Source organism: Sorex araneus, chromosome X (assembly GCF_027595985.1).
Source record: "Sorex araneus isolate mSorAra2 chromosome X, mSorAra2.pri, whole genome shotgun sequence".
Classification (NCBI taxonomy): Eukaryota; Metazoa; Chordata; class Mammalia; order Eulipotyphla; family Soricidae; genus Sorex; species Sorex araneus.
Genome location: NC_073313.1, coordinates 172,434,060 through 172,458,184, shown reverse-complemented (window position 1 = coordinate 172,458,184; position 24,125 = coordinate 172,434,060). Strand labels below are relative to the sequence as shown.

The 24,125-nt window shown below is 39.2% G+C and overlaps 1 protein-coding gene across 3 annotated transcripts in view; it reads left to right on the top strand.

Moving 5' to 3' along the window:
- RAB3GAP1 (RAB3 GTPase activating protein catalytic subunit 1) overlaps window positions 1–24,125 on the top strand; it is a 78,533-nt gene that overhangs the window by 29,725 nt on the left and 24,683 nt on the right. For all 3 annotated transcript variants that reach the window (XM_004616506.2, XM_004616505.2, XM_055120401.1), the window contains exons 7-13: window positions 278–443; window positions 4,855–4,954; window positions 9,887–9,968; window positions 13,607–13,675; window positions 19,426–19,499; window positions 22,058–22,150; window positions 22,938–23,107. In XM_004616506.2, coding sequence (XP_004616563.1) covers window positions 278–443; window positions 4,855–4,954; window positions 9,887–9,968; window positions 13,607–13,675; window positions 19,426–19,499; window positions 22,058–22,150; window positions 22,938–23,107 — 754 coding nt within the window. The remainder of the gene's footprint in view (window positions 1–277; window positions 444–4,854; window positions 4,955–9,886; window positions 9,969–13,606; window positions 13,676–19,425; window positions 19,500–22,057; window positions 22,151–22,937; window positions 23,108–24,125) is intronic.

Below are 24,125 nucleotides of genomic sequence, written 5' to 3'. Positions count from 1 at the left end.
CTTACATGGTATTATCGCTTTTTCTCAAGGAAACTTTATTTTTTCTTTTTCATGACTTTCAAGCTTTTAAAACAATGCTCTGACTACAAAGTATCTCGAGATGAGTTTTTTCATTTATTATTAGTGTAAGGAAGAAAAAAGACTTGAAAGTGTCTTTATTATAAATGTAAGTCTGTGGGAAGAAGTATTTAAAATTAACATTACATTGGAAAATGTTTAGATGAGAAATTAATGTTTTGTGAGCTTACAATCTGTTCCTCTTTATTATGTCCAACAGCCAGGTACCACTCTTTGTGCAAATTCATCACAAGTGGCGAAGAATGTATGTGGGAGAATGTCAGGGTCCAGGTGTCCGAACTGATTTTGAAATGGTTCATCTTCGCAAAGTACCAAATCAGTATACTCATTTATCAGGTCTGCTAGACATCTTCAAATCAAAGATTGTAAGTTGGCGTTGATATTGTCAGTTTTATCTGGCAAATAAAAATATCAGTTTGGTAGCATATAGAAACATTGTGATATTTATAAGATAATTTCTTAAAGGAAATTGATATGTAGATTTAAAGGAACAAAATAATTGTAGCCTTATTGTACTAAAACTGAAGAACAATTAAACTGATTTTTTTTTTGCTCAGTTTGTTAATATTTATATATTTTGTTATCTTGCATGTGGATGACCCAGTTTAACCCCTGATTACAGAGCCAGAAGTAAGCCCTGAGCACTGCCAGGTGTGACCCAAAAGCCGAAACTAATAATAATAATAATTTTAAAAATAGGATTATGTTCCAGCATCAACTCGAATTGTTCCAGGTCATATATCTTTCATTAGTGTTTTTCTTTTTTCTTCTTCACATAATTCTGTTTACTAGAAAAAGATTTGGGGGGGCCATTTTACCCTTTATAATTGCATAGAATCATATTTCATGGTTTCAATATTTTAATTCTAGATTTGGATTTTTTTTTCTCTTTTAGATAGTGCTTCATCTTTAGGGTGTTTTGTTTTCAGGATCATTTTTATGAAGGCGAATTAAAAAAAAAGTAACTTTCTCATTTCCAGTAGTGGTATTGTAGTTTATTTTCCCCCTACTTGTGGCATATTTCAGAACTGGATTTTAAAATACCATTCGGAACTTTTTGTTATGGTGCTAATATGGAGGTATTAGAATCATTTGATTTCGTTCGTATTCAGGTCATGGCAATAGCATGTTCTTCTCTTTACACAAAACTGCAGCGACATAGCATCTAACAAAGCCAGTGTATAAACCAGAGTGCCCTTCCCTCTTTGTCTACTCTACACTGAGAATCATTTAATTCTGTTCTGTAATAGGTCTGTAATCCTAGGCTGTCCTCAGCTGTCACTGCTATTTTTCTGCACCTGGAAATCAGCAGGTGTATACTTTGAATCCCATCTCTCAGTTTGGTTATCTATACTTTGCTAGAGCCAACAGAAGTGTTTGATTCTAGCTATTTCTTTTTGGATATCTCTTTCTGTATTTATCTGAATTGTTATGTGATTGAAGCAGAGGTTAGGTGTTGTTTGTAGTTTTTTTTTCCTTTTTGGGTCACACCCAACAATGCTCAGGGGTTACTCTGGCGATGCTGGGGGACTATATGGGATGCCAGGGCTCGAACCCAGGTCGGCCGCCTGCAAGGCAAGCGCCCTACCTGCTGTACTATCTCTTTAGCCCAAGGTTAGGTGTTTAAGGGCCATTGTTATGGTTATAGTTTCTGCTGCTGCTGCACTAATAAATCCTTTTTTCCCTGACCAGCGTTATTCCAGGCTATACCTGGAAACTATTTAGACATGCAGAATACTTTTGAATCTGTATTTTCACAAGCTGCTAGATACTTACTCCACATTGATGTATACTAATCATTAAGGGAAGCCGAGATCATGGAATATTTGTTTTAATTGAGTATTAATATAGTCCATTTTGTGTAAGTGACCATTTGGTCACTTGGTCTAGAATTCTGTTTAATTACTTCAGACTGGCTTTTATTTGTGCTTATTTTTATTTGTCACAGTATCACTGTCATCCCATTGCTCATAAGTTTGCTAAAGTGGGCACCAGTAACATCTTCATTGTGAGACTTCTTGTTACTCTTTTTGGCATATCGACTACAGCACAGGTAGCATGCCAGGCTCTGCCGTGCAGGCAAAATACTTTCGGTAGCTTATTGGGCTCTCTGAGAGTTGCGGAGGAATCGAACCTGGGTCGGCCACGTGCAACACAAATGCCCTGCCCGTTGTGCTATTGCTCCAACCCATTTTTATTTAAAGAAAGAAAAATCTTCCCAAATAAATTCTTACTCATTATTACTAGTTTTACTGCAGTTTAAAAAGTAAATCCTGGTCTGGAGAGATAATACGGTGGGCAGGGCACTTGCATTGCTTGTGGTCATCCTGTGTTCAATATCTAGCACCACATATAGGCCCCTGAGGCCCACCAGATGTGATCCCTAAGCATAGAGAGCCAGAAGGAAACCCTGAGCACCACTGGCCCAGACATATACACACAAAAGTGAATCGTAATTTTTCACATTTAGTCTTATCTGAAGGTAATAGTAAAAGATTATATAAATTTGAATATATTTTGAATGAGCAATTTTATTTCACAGAATTTACAGTAGCTTAGACAGCTTTATTTTCATGTTGATTTCTCTGTGGCACTGTTAAAAAAAAAACTGGAGGGGTCCACACCCAGCAGTGCTTGGGGACTAATTTCTGTTGCACTGCAAATGGATTACTCCCTGTAGGATAACATAGCCTCAGGTAGTTTAGGTTTATTGGATTACTCCCATCACAGTGCTCCCATTCCTCTGTGTTTATTTGTAGCTTCTTTCTTAGTGTTCTGTTGACTTGTAAATATTGATTTACTCTTCTCCTTGAGTCCTTTCCATAGTTTATTCAGAGCAATGTCCTTTTTGTATGGACACAGGAAGGCTTATCAAATGCTATGCTTTTGTAACCTAGGAGTCATTTGACTATATATTTTCCTCCCGGGCATCTGTTCTTTCGACCTAAGCCTCAGTTGCCCTTACTTCCTAGCACCCCCAAAAGTAGGGTCCCGACGAGGGACGAGATGGGCCCAGGGCAAGCGGTGAGTTGTGTGTTATTCTGTCATCGAGATGGGAGATGGGCCTGGCCAAAGTGCTTAATGCTTAACTATAAATTAAGAGCATGGTCATGGACAACTGCTGTCATGATCCCAAAAGTAACAACTAGATTCAGACCCTGCTAGGGTTAGGAATGATTAATCTGGCCTGAGTGCTGTAGTCTGAGTCTATGGCAAGATGTTGCCAGGAGAGCTGCCTTGCAAGTCTCAATGTATCTCTTGCTATGTCCATACAAAAATAACTAGTATTAAGATGTTAATGAGTGTTTGGAATAAGGAAAGGAGAAAAACCCTTAAGAGGTATCTTGCCTACTGGCAGTCAGGAAGGGCTTTGGAATGCCCCTAGGTTGTGTTCCCTTTGAACCTGAGGGCCCTCAGGAAGGGCTTTCTTATGTTGATTTTGCTCCCTGGCTGTGTGTAGCCTAGGGGCAAGGGTGAGAGAGGAAAAGTAGGGGGAGAGAGAGGAGAGGAGGGCTGTGGTATATCCAGTGGATGGAGCTAGGAGGATGGGAGATGAGATTGAATAAATGGCAACCAGCTTGGTCCTCATTCTTCCTTTTCCTGTCCTTGGCCAATGGCCGTCCTGATCCAGCCCATACACAGTGGTTCCAGAGCACAGAACACGGGCAGTGAGACAGAGCTGCCTTTAGGCGTGCTTAGTTTTTTATAGCTCCCATTGGAGCTCAGGGGACTGGCTATTTAGGACTTTTAACCCTTTGAGCTATCTTTTGTCCTAAAAAGAAATTTTATTTTAAGGGCCACACAGCAGTACTCTGAACTTCCAGAGATGTCTCCAATGATTCAGGCAGAACTGGAGGCTACCAGGACCATACCCAGCCAGGGCTCCAGGACTGATGCGGTTCCCGGTGTAGGGCTTGAATGGGAAACCTCCATCCACGCAGGCATGTGCTCTAGTCCTTTGTGCTTTCTCCCATTTCTATTTTTTTTTTTAGCGCAACTTTTTTTTTTTAATTGAATCACCATGAGCAACACTTACAAAGCTTTCATGTTTGAGTTTCAGTCATACAATGATCGAACGCCCATCCCTCCACCAGTGCACATTTTCCACCACCAATGTTCTCGGTGTCCCCCACCCTCGGCCTCTGTAGCAGACAGTTTCCCCCATACTGTCACTCTACTTTTCGGCATTATGGTTTGCAATACAGATACTGAGAAGCTATCACATTTGGTCTTTTATCTACTTTCAGCACACATTTCCCATCCTGATCGATCCCTCCAACCATCATTGACTTAGTGATCCCTTCTCTATTACAGCTGCCTTCTCCCCCAGGCACAACTGCTTTAGAAAATTGAAACATTGCTTCTCCTGTTTGTGTTTTGGCCATGCTTGGCAGTGCTCAGGACTTACTCTTGGCTCTGCACTCAGGGATCACCCTTGGTGGTGCTCAGGAGACCCTATATGGTACCAGGGATTGAGCCTAGGCCCGCCACATGTAAGGCAAGTGCCCTATCCTCTGTATTGTCACTCTAGCCCCTAAATTCTGCACTTTAAACTCTTAATAACTTTTGTGACTTTTTAATGACTAGTACAGCATACATTTTTTTATGGCTGGAATATGCATGCTAGTACCTGTCATTTTTAAATTCGGTATTTAAAAATCTGTATTTCATAAAATAGTAATCTATCAGTTCTAATAGTTTGGAATTTTAATGTCGAACATATATGAACAAGTGTACTAGCATTTACGTGGTATTGTGTATGCATTTGTTTCCTAGGGATGTCCTTTAACTCCACTGCCTCCAGTTAGTATTGCTATTCGCTTTACCTACGTACTTCAGGATTGGCAGCAATATTTTTGGCCTCAGCAGCCTCCAGGTGAGATAATTTAGAAATATATTGCTTCTGAACAGAAATGGAAAAGAGAACATTAAGAAATTGAAATTCACTGTTTCAGGTAGTACATTGTACTGATTTTATTGCCTTTATCATGCCCTTTTTCTTTTTTTGTTGTTGTGCTATGGATCGAACCCAGGACTTCACTCACTCACAGCACGTGCTCTTCTAGGGGCACATCCTGATCCATTGTTTCTTCCTTTCATAAAGCCTCGTATGTTGTAGAGAACTCGGGATCTTCTTCTGCAAAGCATGTGTTGACCACTGAGTTACATCCTCAACCTTTTTTTTTTTTCCTTCTTGGGTCACACCTGGCGATGCACAGGAGTTACTCCTGGCTCTGCACTCAGGAATTACCCCTGGTCGTGCCCATGGGACCATATGGGATGCTGGGATTTGAACCCGGGTCGGCCGCATGCAAGGCAAACGCCCTACCCGCTGTGCTATCTCTCCAGCCCCTCAACCCTTTTTTTTTAAACCTGTAAAAATAACCCCCTAAAGGTTGTTCTAGAGATTGTTTTACTCTCTTTGATCACTTGTCTTTGAAATCTGATATTGTTTATAAAACAAATCTGCTAAGGGTCATCATATGCTTAAGTTTGCAGTCTGTAGTAAATAATTTAAAAGATATGTTTTTATCTTATATGACTGAAACTCAATGATAATCTCGTAACTGTGTATCTCATTTGGATTTAATAAATAAATAAACTGATCATAAAAAAATCTGTTTTTATTATGAGAAGAATATATGAAAAGCTACTCTTTTTCAGTTTAGAACAGATTTACAGAGCCTAAATTTTTACAGAGGTGAGTTTGAAGAGGACAAATAAGGAAAGAAAAATGATGTATTTATATGCTAATTACTGAAAGGATAATATTTTACTTGCTTTTAGTAAAAATCACAATCAGCTTACTTAAAGCATTACTATTGTGATTCATTCAGTCATTAATTATTAGTGTAATTATTAATCCATACTTCTGGGAACATAAGTAAAATAGAATTTTTTTAGAAATGTACAACCTGATGAGCTTAAAGCCCTGTTATGAGATATATTAATTCCTGGTATTTTTCCTTGTAGGATAACATTGGTTTGTCCTTTCTGCCTTGTTGCAGGGAGCTTAGATTTTTGGGTTACTCCCATCACAATGCCTCTTAACTTATAGTTAAGCATTAGGCATTTTGGCCAGGGCCATCTCAATGCCAGGGTAGCACATAGCTCACTACTTACCCTGGGTCCATCCAGTTCCTCATCAGGACCCTGCTTTTGGGGGTGCTAGAAAGTTAGGGCAACTGAGGCTGCAGTTGAGAGAACAGATGCCCAGAAGGTAAATATCATTGAGAGTTCGTGAACTCCCAAGTTACAAAAGCATAGCATAAACTGTCTTCCTGTGTCATACAAAAAGGACATTTCTCTGAATTAACTATACAAAGGACTTAAGGAAAAGAGAAAAACAATATTTGCAAGTTAACAGAGCACAAAGAAGTTACAAACAAACACAGAGGAATGGGAGCACTGTTATGGAAGTAACCCAGTAAACCTAAGCTTCCTGTGGCAAGGTGGAAAGGACAAACCCATGTTATCCTACATTTCCTCATACACAAGTTTTGTTATTTTAAATACATTTAATAAGAAATTTAACACAGGGGCTGGAGCAATAGCACAGCGGCTAGGGTGTTTGCCTTGCACGCGGCCAACCCAGGTTTGATTCCAGCATCCCATATGGTCCCCTGAGCACGGCCAGGGGTAATTCCTGAGTGTACAGACAGGAGTAACCTCTGTGCATCCCAAAAAGCAAAAAAAAAAAAAAAAGAAATTTAACACAAACTTATAAATAATTACAAGGATTTTACTAGACCCTCACCAAAGAAAACTGAATTAGAATGAAATTATCTTTACAAATTATTTTTATTCCAGGTAGTTTATTATTTTAGAGGCCTGAAATAATAAGTTGGCAGTTTTGGAATAATACTAAAATTTAAGTAGTATATTTTGGTGGTTATATATACTGCTATTTTGTACCACTGAATATTTTTAAATTGTAATATATAAGAAATAAATTTCCTGGCAGGAAAGATAGTATAGCAGGTAGGGCATTGCATGCTGCTGATCTGAGTTTGATTCCGGACATTCCCCAAGTAATAGTGCAGTGGGTAGGGCTTTTGCTTTGTATACAGTTGACCCAGGTTTGATCCCAAGCATACCATATGGTCCCTACCACCAGGAGTGATTCTTGAGTGCAGTGCCAAGAACCCCTAAACATTGCTGACTGTGGCCCAAACACCCTCCCCCCTCCAAAAAGAAATAAATAAAAGAAAATAACAACTTCTAAACTATAGCAAAGGGAAATAAAAAACTAAGCTGAAATTTATATTAGAAGAAAGACTACAAATATTTCTGACTTTAATTCCAATCTAACTATATTCACTTAATAGTTGTTGTCATCATCCTTATATGAAGTTTCAATTCCTTACCCTCCTTTTCCTTTTTTTGACTTTTGTGTTTGAGCCACAACCAGTGGTGCTTAGAGTTTACTCCCAGCTCTGTACTCAGGAATCACTCAGGGGACCATTTGGCATGCTTGGGATCAAACCTGGGTCAACTGTATACAAGGCAAAAAGCCCTACCCACCGTACCATTGCTTCAGTGCCCCTCCCCTTTCTATTTTATAAAGCCCACTTTGTTTATTGGTCAGTTTCAAGGTTTTTCTAAGGAGTTATGGTCTGTTGATCTTAGAAGACAAGAAGCAAAATCTTAGCATTATAATTGCAATTACCAACTCAACCTTTGTTCAGTTTCCAAAATTTTTTAATAGCAATCAAAATATTAGCCCCTCTTAGTTAAAGGCCATATAAAATTGAGGAGCTTTATAATACTTAAAAAATAATCTTTTACTGGGTATTATTTAGGATTAAGCGGGTTGAGGTGTGCTGGGCAAAGATTATGGTCCAGAGTACAGAATGCCCCTAGTCATTTAGTGCTGTGTATATAGTTCCCAGCGCCAGAGATTCCCAGTCACTTTCCTTTCTTTGGGTTTATGTTCTGGTAGTTTCTGTGAAGCGTTCCGGAAATACCTTAGGGGTATCTTTAGGTTTTCTACTTTTCACCACTAAGTATGATATTAGGTGTTGGCTACTGTAATAGTGATTTAAAGCCGTATTTCTTTTTAGTATTTTTCTTATAAAAAGAAGGAATTCAACATGTAAGAAAGGCCATTCACTATGTTTGGTATTTTGTAGAAGATTTCATATAATTCTCCTTTCACCGAGGAGATGTCTTAGAGAATTTAAGTGTTAGAGAATAGAAGTTATAGGCGCAAGACCATACCACTAAGTGGTAATGTTTGAATTCAAACATTGTGACACTCAAAAACCCTTGATAATTCATTCCACAGTGTTGCGTCTCAACTTTAAAATCAGTTAAAACTTTTGTATAGTTATTATGTAGTAATAATATGCTTATAAATTTTGAAGCTCTTAAAAATTCATATGCTATAATAAAACCAGTCATTGTGATCTTTATTGTTGTAAGCATTCTTTAGTTGGAAAATGAAACAAATGACTTTAAAATTTACTGAATCAAGTAATTGAGTCATTTTTAATGACTTATTTTTAATAATTTAGTTAGGGTTTAGATAATTGTCAAACATGATTTAACAAATCTGGACAGAGTTCATAACTCAACAGTAGACTTGAATCTAGTCTAGTGTGAATAATTAAAAATAACCATCTGTGTTATTTCAAAGAGAAATAAATCCTTTTGATGTCTTTTAAAATTGCTTATTACTTCTTCAAAGTGGATGGAACTAAAGCGGTGATAAACTCTTTAAAATTTCTTATTTTAGATACCATCCATACAGGAAGGAAATTCTTTTCTAAACTTTAAAGGTCTTCATGTTCAATCACCAGAACTGATGAATGTGGATTGGTGATTAAGTTTTTTTGTTTCTATCTACTTTGGGGCTACACCTGGTGGTTCTCAGATACTGTTCCTAGCTTTGTGTTCAGGAGTGATCCTGGCCGTGTGTAGGAGAACATCTGTGATGTTGAGGATTCCAACCCCGTTTGGCCATGTGTAAGGCAAGCCAAGCACCTTACCCTTCTGTACTCTCCTCAGATCTTGGAGACTAAATTTTTTAAATGTGAATAATCGTTCCTTTAGATTGTATTTTTAGAAATTAGATTATAATGTATTGTTTCTATCCATTATAAAAATTATATAGGAAAATGTTCTCTTGAGTAAAATTTAGAATGTACTGTTTGAATGAGCCACTGTATCAATAGGAATTAGTGTTGTCTTACTACGATAATTTTCTTTGGAAGAAGTCTTTAGATCCTAAAAGATTTCTGATTTGCATTTAGAAAACAAATATAGGGGCTGGAGGGATAGCACAGCCTGTAGGGAGTTTTCCTTGCATGCGGCCGACCCGGGTTCAAATCCCAGCATCCCATATGGTCCCCTGAGCACTGCCAGGAGTAATTCCTGAGTGCAGAGCCAGGAGTAACCCCTGTACATAGCTGGGTGTGATCCAAAAAGCAAAAAAAAAAAAAGAAAGGAAGAACACACACACATATGTGTGTGTGTGTGTGTGTGTGAATGTATTTATTTATTGTTTGCTTTTTGGATCATACTAGATGATGCTCAGGGGTTACTCCTGGCTCTGCACTCAGGAATTGCTCCTGGTGGTGCTTGGCAGGTCATATGGGATGCTGAGAATTAAACCCAGGTTGGTGGCATGCAAGACAAATGCCCTACCTACTATTACTTTGACGCCTGCTATATGTATTCTTGATGTCGACACTTTAATTTTACAATGATTATTCTCAAAGGACTTACATAACAAGGTTAAATTCTTACTTCCCTATTTTTATGCTAATGGAAAAAGTTTTTTCTTTCTTTCTTTTTTTCTCTTTAGATATAGATGCCCTTGTAGGAGGAGAAGTTGGCGGCCTGGAGTTTGGCAAGTTACCTTTTGGTGCCTGTGAAGATCCTATTAGGTGAATTTCAGTCTATTATTTGAACTAGGGGATTTTACTCTTTAACTATGTTGATAATGATTTTTTCTGTCTTTTATTATTAATACCACAGTCTCCAGGGCTACCAATTATATACATCTAACTATCTGGCCATCTTTTTTTTCTGTTACCTTAAGAAATAGAAGGCTTAGACTGGGGGATAGTATAGTAGGTAGGGCACTTGATTGTACACAACCAACCCAGATTTGATCCTCATGATCTCTGGAGTACTGCCAGGAGTTTATTTTTGAGTGCAGAGTGTGGAGTTTTACTACTGAGAATTATCATGTGTTCCAGCCTCCCCAGCCCCATGCCCTCCTCCTTCGCCCAAAATAGAAGAAGAAGTTTTAAAATGTCTATAGGGGTGAGAGAGATAATACAGGGGTGAAGGCACTTGCCTTTCATGGCCCTCATTCGGTCCCCATCACCACCTGTGGTCCCCTGGACAGCGCCAGAAATCAGCCCCGAGCACCACTGAGTATGGCCCAACTCCTGCTCCCACACTCTGCCAAATGAGTAAAATTAAAATGTCTATAATACCATTTATTGATTATTCCTTACAGAAGTGATTCTTGTTATCTTTTGGGGAAACATTTTGTTTTTATTTATCTTTAATTTTGTCACCATGAATTACAAAGTAATTCATGATTTGGCTTCAGGAATAATGTTTTCACATCAGTCCTTTCATCAGTGTCCACTTTCCTCCACCAGTGTCCCATTTTTTTCCCTGTCCACCAGCCTGTGTCTATGACAGGCACTTTTTTTTTAAACATAATTTAATTTTTTGTTTTTTAGGTCACACCCAGTGCTGCTAAGGGCTCGCTGCTGGCTTTGTGCTCAGGGATCATTCTTGGTGGGCTCAGGGGACAGTATGGAGTGCCAGGGATCAAATGATCAAACCTCGGTCTGCTGTGTGCAAAGCCATTGCTCCTTCCCACTGGATTATTTCTCTGCCCCTCCCCCCTTTAAAAAATTTTTATTGAATCACCGTGAGAGTTACAAGCTTTCATGTTTGGGTTACAGTCTCACAATGATCAAACACCCATCCCTCCACCAGTGCACATTCCTCACCACCAATATCCCCAGTATATCCCCCCCTTTCCCACCCTCCCCCTGCCCCCATGGCAGACAATATTCCCCATACTCTCTCTACTTTTGGGCATTATAGCTTGCAACACAGACACTGAGAGGTCACCATGTTTGGTCCATTATTTACTTTTGGCACACATCTCCCATCCTGACTGATTCCTCCAGCCATCGTTTTCTTAGTGATCCCTTCTCTATTCCATCTGCCTTCTCCAGCTTCCAGCTATGGGGCAATCCCCCTGGCCCTTGTATCTACCGTCCTTGGGTGTCAGCCTCTTGGGATGTTATTCTATACTCCACAATGAGTGCAGTCCTTCTGTGTCTGTCCCTTTCTGACCCCTTTGTAAATAAATTTGGGGCATTGTGGTTTCTAGTACCGTTAATGATAGGGACTTATGCATAACACTTCGCCAGCTTTCAGCACCCCTCCTCCTTCTGACTCCACTTTCCCTCCACCATTGTCAGCGTGTTTGGAAACATTTAAAATGTTGAAAAACATAGATAATAACATTTTATTTTCATCACTTAGAGAAAATAATTACTTATGTTTCTTTAATAAATATACACATTAGGGGCTGAAGCAATAGCACAGCAGGTACGGCGTTTGCCTTGCATGCGGCCGACCCAGGTTTGATTCCCAGCATCCCATATGGTCCCCTGAGCACCGCCAGGAGTAATTCCTGAGTGCATGAGCCAGGAGTAACCCCTGTGCATCACCGGGTGTGACCCAAAAAGCAAAAAAAAATAATAATAAACAAAAATAAAATAAAATAAATATACACATTATGATTTAATATAGATAGGTTATTTTAGGAGAACTACTAAATTTTAAAGTAGTTTCAGAAGAAAATATAGGGTTTGGAAAATGCAATCATTGGTAGCAAACTATTTGGGAAATTAAGAAATGATCTTTATTTGGTTTGGTAAATAAACTGCTTGGTTAATTAGAATATATGCATATATACTCATACATGCTTAATACTCTCATATATAGATAGAAGTAATAATGCTGTTGAAATTACTCAAGTGAATTTGATGCTCATTTTTCTAATTTTCACTATCATATGTGCCAGGTACTGTGCCAAATAGGGAATTTACAGAGCTAAAAAAAAGTATCTTTCTTCATAGCATGTAAGTCTAACTGAAGGAAAGAGGCAGAATAATTACCTAAATAAAACTTGCAGTATAATTTGAAGAATAAATACATGATGTAGTGAAAAACAAATTGAAACTCAATCAGGAAAATGTTCTCAAAGGAAGTGATATTTAATCCATGTTTCAGTTAGAGGAGTATTGGAGCCTGGCAAAGAGAGAGAATCTCCCTTTTGTGCAAAAGGAAGAGCTGGGCAAAGAGCTTCAGAGGAGGAAATAAAAAGCAACCAGCATGGCTTCAATGCAGTGAGCACAATGGGAATGGTATAGCATAGCCAACAAGTATATTGTAGCCCTTTGTTTGTTTTTTTCTATTTCAATTTTGCTTCAGGAAAATTTTAGGAGGGGAATAAAATTGACCGATAGTATAAAAATGATGTAATTAGTTTTTAACTGCTTTTTCCTAATTTTAAATCATAAAGCTGTGAGAGAGATAAATGAATGAAAAGCAATTCAAAAAAGATTAGCAATAAGAGGAGGTATATGGCAGGCCACTCAAAACAATTGGTGATTAGTTAATGTTCTTTGCAACTATGATTTGAAAGGAATGTTTGGTAGTACCAGAAGAAGTGAAGAGGTTTTTTAGTGTCATCTATCTTGTAAAAAGAATTCAGCATTTAGAGAGAGGTAGGCTTAGTCATAAAGGCTTGGGACGTGAACCCAAAATTGATATATAAAATTATTCAAGTGCTAGTAATTTTCCATTTTTAATCTACAAAAGCACATGCTGGTTATGTCTCCCTCCTCTCTTTTCTTAACCTTAGAAAATTTACATTCTTAGCTACCAGCTAGCTCAAAAGTCTAGCGCACATGTCTGTCCTGTGGGTTCAGACCTTAGTCCTGCATCCTCTCCCCTAGCGTAGCCTTGGTGTAGGTGAGCCTTGGTGGCCCCAGGCACCATTGGCAGTGGCCCTCATGTCCTCTTGAGCACTGTTTGGGAGCATTAATAAATTCTTCATTGCTCTTTATGGCTGAATAATGTACCATTGTTTGAAAATCTTATTAATGATCCATTCCTCAGCTGATAAAGATTTTGGTAACACCACTTTTATATGCTCATGCCCGGATTTTTATTTATTTTTTATTTTTTATTTATTTTATTTTTTTCTTTTTGGGTCACACCCAGCAATGCACAGGGGTCACTCCTGGCTCATGCACTCAGGAATCACCCCTGGTGGTGCTCAGGGGACCATATGGGATGCTGGGATTTGAACCCGGGTCGGCCGTGTGCAAGGCAGACACCCTACCCACTGTGCTATCATTCCAGCTCCCTCATGCCTGGATTTTTAGTTATTAATCATTTCTAGCAGCCAAATCACTGAATTGGTGCTATATAAAGTATTATAAGCTTTAAGATTTATTTTATGTTTTGTTTGTTTTAGTGAACTCCATTTAGCCACTACATGGCCTAACCTGACTGAAGGTATCATTGTGGATAATGATGTTTATTCGTAAGTATGTTATGAGTCATACTTTATTTTTTTTCTGTAGAATAAATTAACTGCCAAATTGTTTCCTGTCAGCATTTGATAAGGTTGGTTTATTTTTCTAATTTTTTTCCTTTAATTTTTATGAAGACACCATGATTTACAAAGTTGCTCATAATAGAGTTGTTTCAGACATACAATTTTCCAACACCAGTCCCACCAGCAGTGTTCCCCTCCTTTTACCAATGTCTCCAGGTTCTTGCTATTTCTTAGCCTACCCTCCTGGCAGGCAAATAACAAATTTATTTCTTATTATTTTCTTTTTTAAAAAATTTTTTATTAGTGAATCACTGTGAGGTAGTTACAGACTTAAACATTTTCATGCTTGCACTTCAGTCATACAATGATCGAATACCCATCTCTCCTCCAGTGCCCATTTTCCACCACCAATGATCCCAGCATTCTCTACCGCCCCCACCCCACCCCTCCATCCCACCCCACCTCTGGCAGGCATTCCCTTTTGCTCTCTCTCTCCTTTTGGGTGTTGTGGTTTGCAATAGAGGTGTTATTTCATATTATTTTCTCCAACAAGACTTAAAGGAATTACAAATGGAATCAATCAAAATAAATCAATAAAAGTAAATTTGTGACAATTGATTGCTAAGTGATTTTAACCAATATAAATAAGATCTTAATTCATTGTTGAAAATGTGTCAAATCCCTTAGCAAGCTAGGAGTAAGCATACCTTTTCTTCATCTAGTGCCCTCTTGGTGAGTGTCATACTCAGTGCTGTATATGGGGAAATCTGTCCTGTCCTTGAGAACCTTTTATTGCTTCTTGCAAAACTGGTTTCAAGGCTATGAATTCCCTAAGCTATTGCTTGTCCATGAAACTCTGTATAGTTCCTTCAAATCTGACTGATAATCAAGCTAGATAGAATATTCTTGGTGAGGTCGTTATCTTGTTGAGTACTATATCCCTCCATGCTCTTAGAACATGCTGAATTTCATTTGATAGATCTGCTGTACATCTATGGGCCTTCCTTTATATGTGAATTCCTTTTTTTGAACTTGCTACTTTAAGTATTCTGTCTATCTTTGGATTTTATCATTTTGCATACAATGTGTCTTGGAGTTTTCCTAGTTGAGTCTATTTTCTCTGGGACCTTTCAGACCTTTTGAATTTCAGAGCCTATAATCCTCCACTCTGGGATATTCATTTTTTGGTGGGAGGTGGCACACCTCGCAAAGCTCAGGGGTTACGCCTGGCCCTGCACTCAGGAATCACTTCGGGCAGTGCTTGGTGATATGGGATCCTGGGAATCAAACCTGGGTTGGCTATGTGCAAGGCAATAGCTTACCTATTTATTGTGCTACATCTCTGGCTCCAACTCTGGGAAGTTCTTTTTGATAGTTTCTTTACTAGTTTCTTCATCACATTACCTTGCTGTTCGTCAGGAACTCTGTTGATTTTTTAATTGATCCCCTAGTTCTGTTTTCCATTTTTTTTTTTATTTCCCAGACTATTTTCCACCTTCTGCTGTTTGCTTAGAGCCCTTGATCTTTTGTTCAGCTTCTTTTATTCAGAGCTTCTGTTGAATTTTTTTATTTATTTATTTTTTTTGCTTTTTGGGTCACACCCAGAGATGCTCAGGGGTCACTCCTGGCTCTGCACTCAGGAATTACCCCTGGCTGTGCTCAGGGGACCATATGGGATGCTGGGAATCGAACCTGGTTCGGCCACGTGCAAGGCAAACACCCCACCCGTTGTGCTATCGCTCCAGCCCCAGCTTCTGTTGAATTTTTAATATTACTTCCTATTTTCCTTATTTCTGTCATTTCTGACAGTAGTTTTTTCACTTCAACTCGGACTTTCTTGTGCTTTGCTACTTGTGCTTATTGTTTCTTTCATTGAACATTGTAAAAAACATCTGCCAGGGGCGACCCTGGTGGCTCTCCCTGTGGGCCACCCCCGGGTTCCGGGTTCAAGGGGGACGGTCCCGGGCCGCTCGCTCAGCCGGAGTGGCCCGGGCCATGGGGCAGACAGAGGAGCAAACAAGGGCCAAGCCCGTTGCTCGATCAGTTGTCGTTTATTCCATTCTCCTGTCTCCGCTTCTCTCCGGCTCTTGATCTCTCTCGATCTCGCCCCCGAAACCCACTGTTACCTGCTAATTAAATCCCCCCCACCATGAGGGGTTGGGGCTTACACATAGGTGTGGTCACAATCAATAGGGGAAAAGTTTTTCCCCTCAGGAAATGTTGCTTCTAGCACAGATTCTCCTTCAGCAGGACCATCCACCCAAGGGTGGAGTCCCATGAGTGTGTTTCTCCTTTCCTCGTCCAGCAAACATATAAACATTCACAATATTAATCATTTTGTATGTGATGTCGGTGGGCCCCACGGGTGACTTCCATGAAGCAGGGAGGAGAAAGACGTCACTTTCTTCCCAGACACCTCTACCACCCGGGACCCAGAGTTACTGGGTTCTTGTCTTCACTCTCGGAAAAGAATTTCAGGAGTAGACAAGCAGTGAAGTAACAGATTTTATTTAGAGGTTTCTGAGGGAAGGAGGAAGGGATAGGTGGAAAAGAAAAAACAGTAGGAGTAACGCTCTCAAGAGAGAACGCGGGCTTCACCAAGGGTGGAGGAAGCTCTACACACATCCTAGCAACTGGACACGAAAGCATGAAAGTATACATCTCAAGGGGGGAGATGTGGGCGACACATGTGCTCGGGCACCACATGTGCTCGGCCACGTGGGCACAAGCAGCACGTGGGCTCAGGCAGCATATGCTCGCATTTACTTTGTTCAAGGTGTCTTTTATAGGGTCTCTTCAACCTGCCCCCATGTGGGGCTTCTTCCCAGGTTAAAGTCCATTGCTAAGGATGTTACCAGGGAGGTTGGGAGTGGTGACGTCTTCTTTAGGCTGGATCACATTTTAATCAGATTAAGGGAGAGGTTGACGGAATTGAGGAACTTCATTGGGAGGGGTACAACCTCCTCAGGGTCTTATCAGGTCTGTTTTCTGTATCACAGGGTGGGTCAGTCTCAGGATTCTCCTTCCTGGGGCTTTGTTAATCTAAATTTCATTGCCAAGGGCCTTTCCCTATCTACCTGCCTATATCATATGGACACAATAAGAGATGCAGTAAGCTTATAGAATTACTCTCCTGGGGCCATCTCGATCTCAGACTACAGTGCTCAGGCCAGATTAGTCATTCCTATCCATAGCAGGGTTCTAGTCTCGTCTTTACTTTTGGATTATGACAGCATTTGTCCAGGATCAAGCTCTTAATTTATAGTTAAGAATTAGGCACTTTGGGGCCGGAGCGATAGCACAGCGGGTAGCGCATTTGCCTTGCACACGGCCGACCCGGGTTCAATCCCCGGCATCCCATATGGTCCCCCGAGCACTGCCAGGAGTAATTCCTGAGTGCAAAGCCAGGAGTAACCCCTGAGCATCACTGGGTGTGACCCAAAAAGCAAAAAAAAAAATAAGAAAAAAAAGAATTAGGCACTTTGGCCAGGCCCATCTCTATGCCAGGGTAGCACATAACTCACCACTTGCCCTGGATCCGTCCCATCCCTCGTTGGGACCCTGCTTTTGGGGTGCTAGGAACTGAGGGCAACTGAGGCTTAAGTGGAGAAAGCAGATGCCGAGGAGGGAATAATATTCGAGGCCAATTAAATCCCAAGTTACAAAAGCATAATATTGTCTTCTTGTGTCTATACAAAAGGGACATTGCTTTAAAGTAAACTATTCAAAAGACACAAGGAGAAGAGAAAGGCAATATTAACTTACAATATAAGTTCAGTGTCCTAGAAAGATCTGACCTTACAAATTAACAGTTTCATTAGGGGGAAAAGCTGATTAACTGTTTGGGAAGAGAGCATAGAGAAGTAGTTACAAATAGACAAAGGAATGGGAGTGACTCGGGAGCACTTTGATGGGTGTGACTGGGATAAACCTAAGCTCCTTGTTGCAAGAGGGGAAAGGACAAAGCAGTGTCATCCTATATAACATCTTAATTATGGTGTCACTAAAGATACTCCCTGAGGATTTACCAGTGTCATATATGTCTTGGGTGATATTGTTTTCACTTACTGAGCTTGGTGGGTTTCTTTGTTTTCCCCATTGGTTTTCTAGTGTTCTTAAGTGCTGGGGGTGAGCCTCTGTTTTAGACTCCCTGGAAGATGCCAAGGGAATAAGCTGAGGTTGTCCTTTTTATTCTTTGCCTGTTTTCACCAAATGACAGGAAGAATAACTGTGTAGCTTGTAATTTGTTGAGTAGATCTGTTGCGTGCTTTCAGAGCTGTCGTGTCGGCTCCTTTATATTGCCCAGGTCAGGCAGATGTGGAAGCTGCAGGGAGCTAGCTGGGAGGAAGGGGCTCCACTCGTTCGGATTAGGTCAAGGGATGTCAGCAGCGGCAGGCCTCACCTGGGGTACTAGAGCCTGGAGCGGCAGGCAGAAGGTCTGATTTTTCTATTTTTAAGGATCACTTTTTATACTGACTAATAGGTATGAAAGATGTGTGTATAAGTTGCTGACTTTGGGGATACGATTTTTAGCTCAAGAATAATGAACAATATCAATCTTGGTTTTTGCGAAGAAACTGAGTAGTTTCTTTAGAATTCAGTGTATAATTTTATTGCATTTTCTTTAGCCGGTAGGAAGCATTTCATGAGGTGCGTTGAAGAGATGATGAACTCCAAAATATATGGGAATAGTGTGATTGTCAAATAAGAATATCTATCATGTACTATTGTGCAGTGGAAAAAACTTGAAAATTACCCTAAGAAATGGCCAGGAAAACCAAAGATGGGAATACAATTTTATTAGTTCCTCTTTTTTAAAAATGCAGAATAGGGTAGAAAAGGACACTATTTTCATAATTAAAATAAATTTGTTTTCTGATAGTAAAAGGAACATAAGTTTTCTTAATTAGATCACGGTGACTGTCACTGTCATCCTGTTGCTCATCGATTTGTTCGAGCGGGCACCAGTCTCTCATTGTGAGACTTATTGTTACTGTTTTTGGCATATTCAATACACGCCCTTAATCAGATCATTTATAAATTTTAAACAAAGACTGCTGCAACCTTGCTTGTATTTGGGGGTCTATTATTGCACATTTTTATTTATAATTTCTTTAATTTATTCCTAAAATTCCTAATTTCTCACTAAGCTATCAGTGTAAAATCTCTAATCAAAATAATTTTTGTATGTATTTTATTATTATTGTTTTTGTTTTTTATCTTGTGTTTCAAGAACTTTGACTTTTCAGGATTAATTTTGTGGGGCTTAAGGATGTGGCTCATTACTAGAGCAAAAACATTTCACATGGGGTTTTACCCTCAATTTCCAACACCCCCAAAACTTTCAAATTAAAAAATTTTTTCAATTTATTTTTATTATTTATTTATTTATTTTTTGCTTTTTGGGTCACACCCAGCGATGCTCAGGGGGTTACTCCTGGCTTTGCACTCAGGAATTACTTCTGGCAGTGCTTGGGGGACCATATGGGATGCCGGGGATTGAACCCGGGGCGGCCGCGTGCAAGGCAAACTCCCTACCCACTATGCTATCGCTCCGGCCCCTCAATTTATTTTTATAATACATCCAGATACCTGGTGTATCTGAATATCATCAACAGATTTAGAAGGCAGAACGGATTGCTTATTCTATTATATATGTTTAAATTCGACTGATAAATTCATGACTCTTGGGATTGTTATAATTAGAATCTTATGTTTATTGTTTTACATTTTAGTGATTTGGATCCTCTCCAGGCTCCACATTGGTCTGTTAGAGTTCGAAAAGCTGATAATCCTCAGTGCTTGCTAGGTAAGATCTATTATGTTCTTTTCCTGAATATCACCTATCTGGATGCCTGCCTTCCAAATGAGATCTCTCTCTCTCTCTCTCTCTCTCTCTCTCTCTCTCTCTCTCTCTCTCTCATTTGTGTCTGCAGTTAAACCCTTAAAAAGACTGCCAATTTCAGTGAACCCTTCTGATACTAACTGGTGAATAATACTAACAGGATTTCTTCCTTTTTTTTTTTTTTTTTTTAAGTTTTTTACATCAGAAGTCTCTGGTATTTTCTATAATATGAGTTTTATTCTACTGTTACTTTTATGTTATTCCTCGTTTTTTTAAACCTCCAAAGTGACAGTCTGTATTTTTCATTGTAGTTAGAGCCCTGTTTGCCTTTTTCCTTATTTCTATGTTGTGTGATTAGAATACTGATTTTCATCATTTGTATTAGTGCCCTTTTGTGGAGTTACACCGCACTTACAAACCTGTTTCCCTACAGGAGAAGAGGTTTAAATTATCTTGCATAGCTTTCAGGGTTAGTAGAAGACCAAGTGAAATAACATAAATCCTTTGGGGGTTAGTAGATCAAGTGAAATGACATTAATACTTTGAAAGCTATCAGTTATTCATTATGACTATTTCCCATGTCCGTATTTTCTCACGCTTTTTAAAGTTATGGCTCTTTTATAAAATCTACTGTTTCCTCAATGTGTCTGTCTTTTTTCTTTTGTATTTAGTACACATGAAATATTTTATGTATTCAGCTATGCCACCTGGTACATTATCAGTCAACTGATGGCCTTACCAAATATTAATAACAGTAAAGATGCAGGATGTATTTTTTATCTTTGTTTTTTCTTTTTGTGTTTTGTTTCTTCTTTTCTGTTGTTAAGTGACCCAGGATCATATACTTAGTAGCAGTGTTCACCTGCTTAGTTACAGTGCTTGCTGGGGGTTGTACCTTTAGCTGCAGTGCCCAGGCACACTTGCATTTTTGTGTGTCAGAGATCTCATACTTTGTTAATGCTGTTGGGGATCCCCAGTGGAAGTGCCATTTAGATTGCTTGGCATGGCATGTGGGTGGTGATGGGGATCAAAATTGTCACCTTTTTCTTCTATGGCAGGTATTCTCTACTGAGCCAACCTTGGGTCCTATGATGCATTTGCAGGAGTCATTCAGCACATCTCCCCTGTATTACAATGAAGGAAAGAATGCCAAAATATACAGTGAAGCTAAAATGCTCTCTCTCTCCCCCCCCCCTCCGCCTCTCTCTCTGTCTCTCTCCCTCTCTCCCTCCTACTCCTCTCTCTCTCTCCCCCACTTTGGGCATTATGATTTGCAGTGTAGGTACTGAAAGGTTATCATGTATTTCCCTTTACCTGCTTTCAGCATTCAGTTCTTATACAGAGTGATCATTTCCAACTGTTGTTATAGTGGTCCCTTCTCTATCTTAAGACTTGTACCATCCAACCCCACCCCGCCCCCTTGTGGCAAGCTTCCAACTGTGGACCAGTCCTCCTGTCTTCTGTTTCTACTGTGATTGAATAACATCTCATACTATTACTATGCTTTTTATATCCCATAAATGAGTGCTATCGTCCTATGTCTATCCCTCTCCTTCTGACTCATTTCACTCAGCATGATACTCTCCATGTCCATCCATTAATAAGCAAATTTCATGACTTCATTTTTCCCGGTGGCTACATAGTATCCCATTGTATAGATGTACCATAGTTTCTTTATCTGTTCTTCATCTGTTCTCAGCACTCAGGTTGTTTCCAGATTCTGTTTATTGTGAATAGTCCTGCAATGAACATAGAAGTACAGATGGCATTTCCTCCGGGTTTTTTTTTTTTTTTTTTTTTGCTCCCAGGGTATATTCCCAGGAGTGGTATTGTTGGGTTATATGAAAGCTCCAGTTCTAGTTTTTTGAGAAATGCTCATAGTGTTTTTCAAAAAAGACTGGACCAGTCGGCATTCCCACCAACAATGAATAAGAGTCCCTTTCTCCCACATTCGCTCCAGCACTGATTTTTTTCCTTTTTGATATGTGCCAGTTTCTGTAATATATGAGATGTTATCTCATTGTTGTTTTGATTTGCATCTCCCTAATGATTAATGATGTAGAGCATTTTTTCATGTGCCTTTTGCCATTTGTATTTCTTCTTTGAAGAAGTTTCTCTTCATTTCTTCGCTCCGTTTTTCCCATGATTTCTTAATTCTCTTTTTAAATTCTGTTTTCAATGAATTCAAAATTCTGGTGGATGGAAAAAGACTTTAGCATAGGTATACTAATATTACTTAACTGAATGAGAATAGATACTATTTGTCTTATTTAGGAACATAATAACTAATCAGTATTATTAGGTACAGTTGTTTTACTCTCATTCTAGTAGAGGTTATTAAGGGAAAAATTATTCTGGGGGGAAAATGAAGAGCAAGGCTACCTTTGAAGTAGAATTTGTCTTTTGTACAATAACTGAATGAGTTATTTTTCTAACATCCCTTAGTTAAAAGCATGTGTGAAAAGACATGTGCTTTATGTTTTTAAGCGTAGAATAAGTAACTTTTTTTTTTTTCAATGTAGGTGATTTTGTCACTGAATTTTTTAAAATTTGCCGTCGAAAGGAATCAACTGATGAGATTCTTGGACGATCCACATTTGAGGAAGAAGGGAGAGGTAACTTTTAAAAATTATTTTTGAACACCTAACCATTTTTTTTTTCTCTTTGGGTCACACCCAGGGATGCACAGGGGTTACTCCTGGCGCTGCTTGGGGGACCAAGTGGGATGCTGGGGATCGAACCCACATCGGCCTCATGCAAGGCAAATGCCCTACCACTGTACTATCACTCTGGTCCCCTAACCAATATTCTTTAAATGTTTTAAAACCATATTATCGTCGATTTCTCTTTTGAGTTAATTGGAGATGCAAGTTTTGATAGACTGGACAGCTTTCCATTTCTCCTCAAGCAAATCCTGATCTTAAAAGATCTTAAAAGACAGGTACATTTAACAAGCTGTTTTGAGGGCTGGAGGGTTTAAAGCCTTGCCTTGCTTGCAGCCTTTTCCAGCCTTGTTCTGTTCATCCTCGCCCCAACCCCACCACTGCCCCTACACCATATACAATCCCTTGAGCAACACCAGGGATCACTCCAAAGCACTGTTCAGGAATAGCCCCTGAGCCCTGCTGGGTTTGGTTTAAAACCCCAAAAATAAATATAACATAATTTTGATAAGACAGATTGGAGGTGTTTTTGAAATGTGGGGAGAAATAATTTGCTATATTTTTGTCAGTTATTTGTGTTTGTAAAGCTATTATGAATGTTAATTTTTTGTGATTCTAAGACTAGGTAATACTAGTGTAAAGAGTGACTTAGCATATTCTGTATAATTATCAGTTTACTCATCATTCTAACCTGCTAAGATTAGTGATATAATGTCTATTCATTTTTGTTCTTTTATAGACATTGTTGATATAACTCATGCTTTGTCAAAGTTGACAGAGCCAGCACCGGTTCCTATTCATAAATTGTCAGTTTCAAACATGGTACATACTGCGAAGAAGAAAATACGAAAACACAGAGGTGCAGATGAGTCACCGCTGAATAATGATGTCCTTAATACTATTCTTTTGGTAACTACATACATGTTTCTGCATACTTACATATTCATTCTACATTCAGTCCTTTCTGTGTGCAGGCTTTTTGGGTCACACCCAGTGATGCACAGGGGTTACTCCTGGCTCTGCACTTAGAATTACTCCCGGTGCTGCTCGGGGAACCATGTGGGAAGCCAGGGATCGAACCCAGGTCGGCCACTGGGTTTATAAAATGGGTGAAACAGTCTCTACATTCAGAGAATTTCTATCCATGGAATAGAAGAAAAGTAAGTGGTAGTTACGTACCATGCGGCATGTTAGGACCTACCACAGGAGATGTATTTGTCTCCGTAAGAATTATCTAGAAGTAGGAAGCAAGAGGCAGTGAGCATCAGGATGACTTGATAGAGACATCCGTCTGCATCTTGAAGATAGGGTTTAGAAGCCAACGAGTAGTAACAGCCTGAGAAAGGATGTTGAGCAGTTTGATTTGTTGCAAATTAGTTTTCAGGGCCAAACATGAGGCTGGAAAAATGGCAGGTAACTTTCCATGCTGAAGCACTAAACCCAGAAGTTTAATGCTGTTTTAAGCAGGTCAGCATGATCAGAATTTGTATTTTTGAAAACTGACTGTTCACTGCAGATAAAGTTTTATTTGGATGATTTTTTGAAAACTGACTGTTCACTGCAGATAAAGTTTTATTTGGATGACTTTTAAACATCCTAGACAGGGGTAGGATGACTCCTCTGTGTGGTGTGGTGGAACAGACTTAGTGTGGGTGTCAAGTACACCAGAGTTTAATCCTCTTTTACTGTGTGACTATGAATAAGCCATTTTACATCAGTTACCTCATCTATAAATGCTAGTAATTTAACCTACTAAGATTGTTTTGAGGATTCAGAGACATTCTGTTGCACACTACCTGGTATATTATGAGCCTTTGATCAATGATAGTAATTCTTACTAAGAATTACTATATATGTATTCTTACCCTATATATATATTCTTACCATATATATATATATATATAGCTATAATTATATGTCTGATACT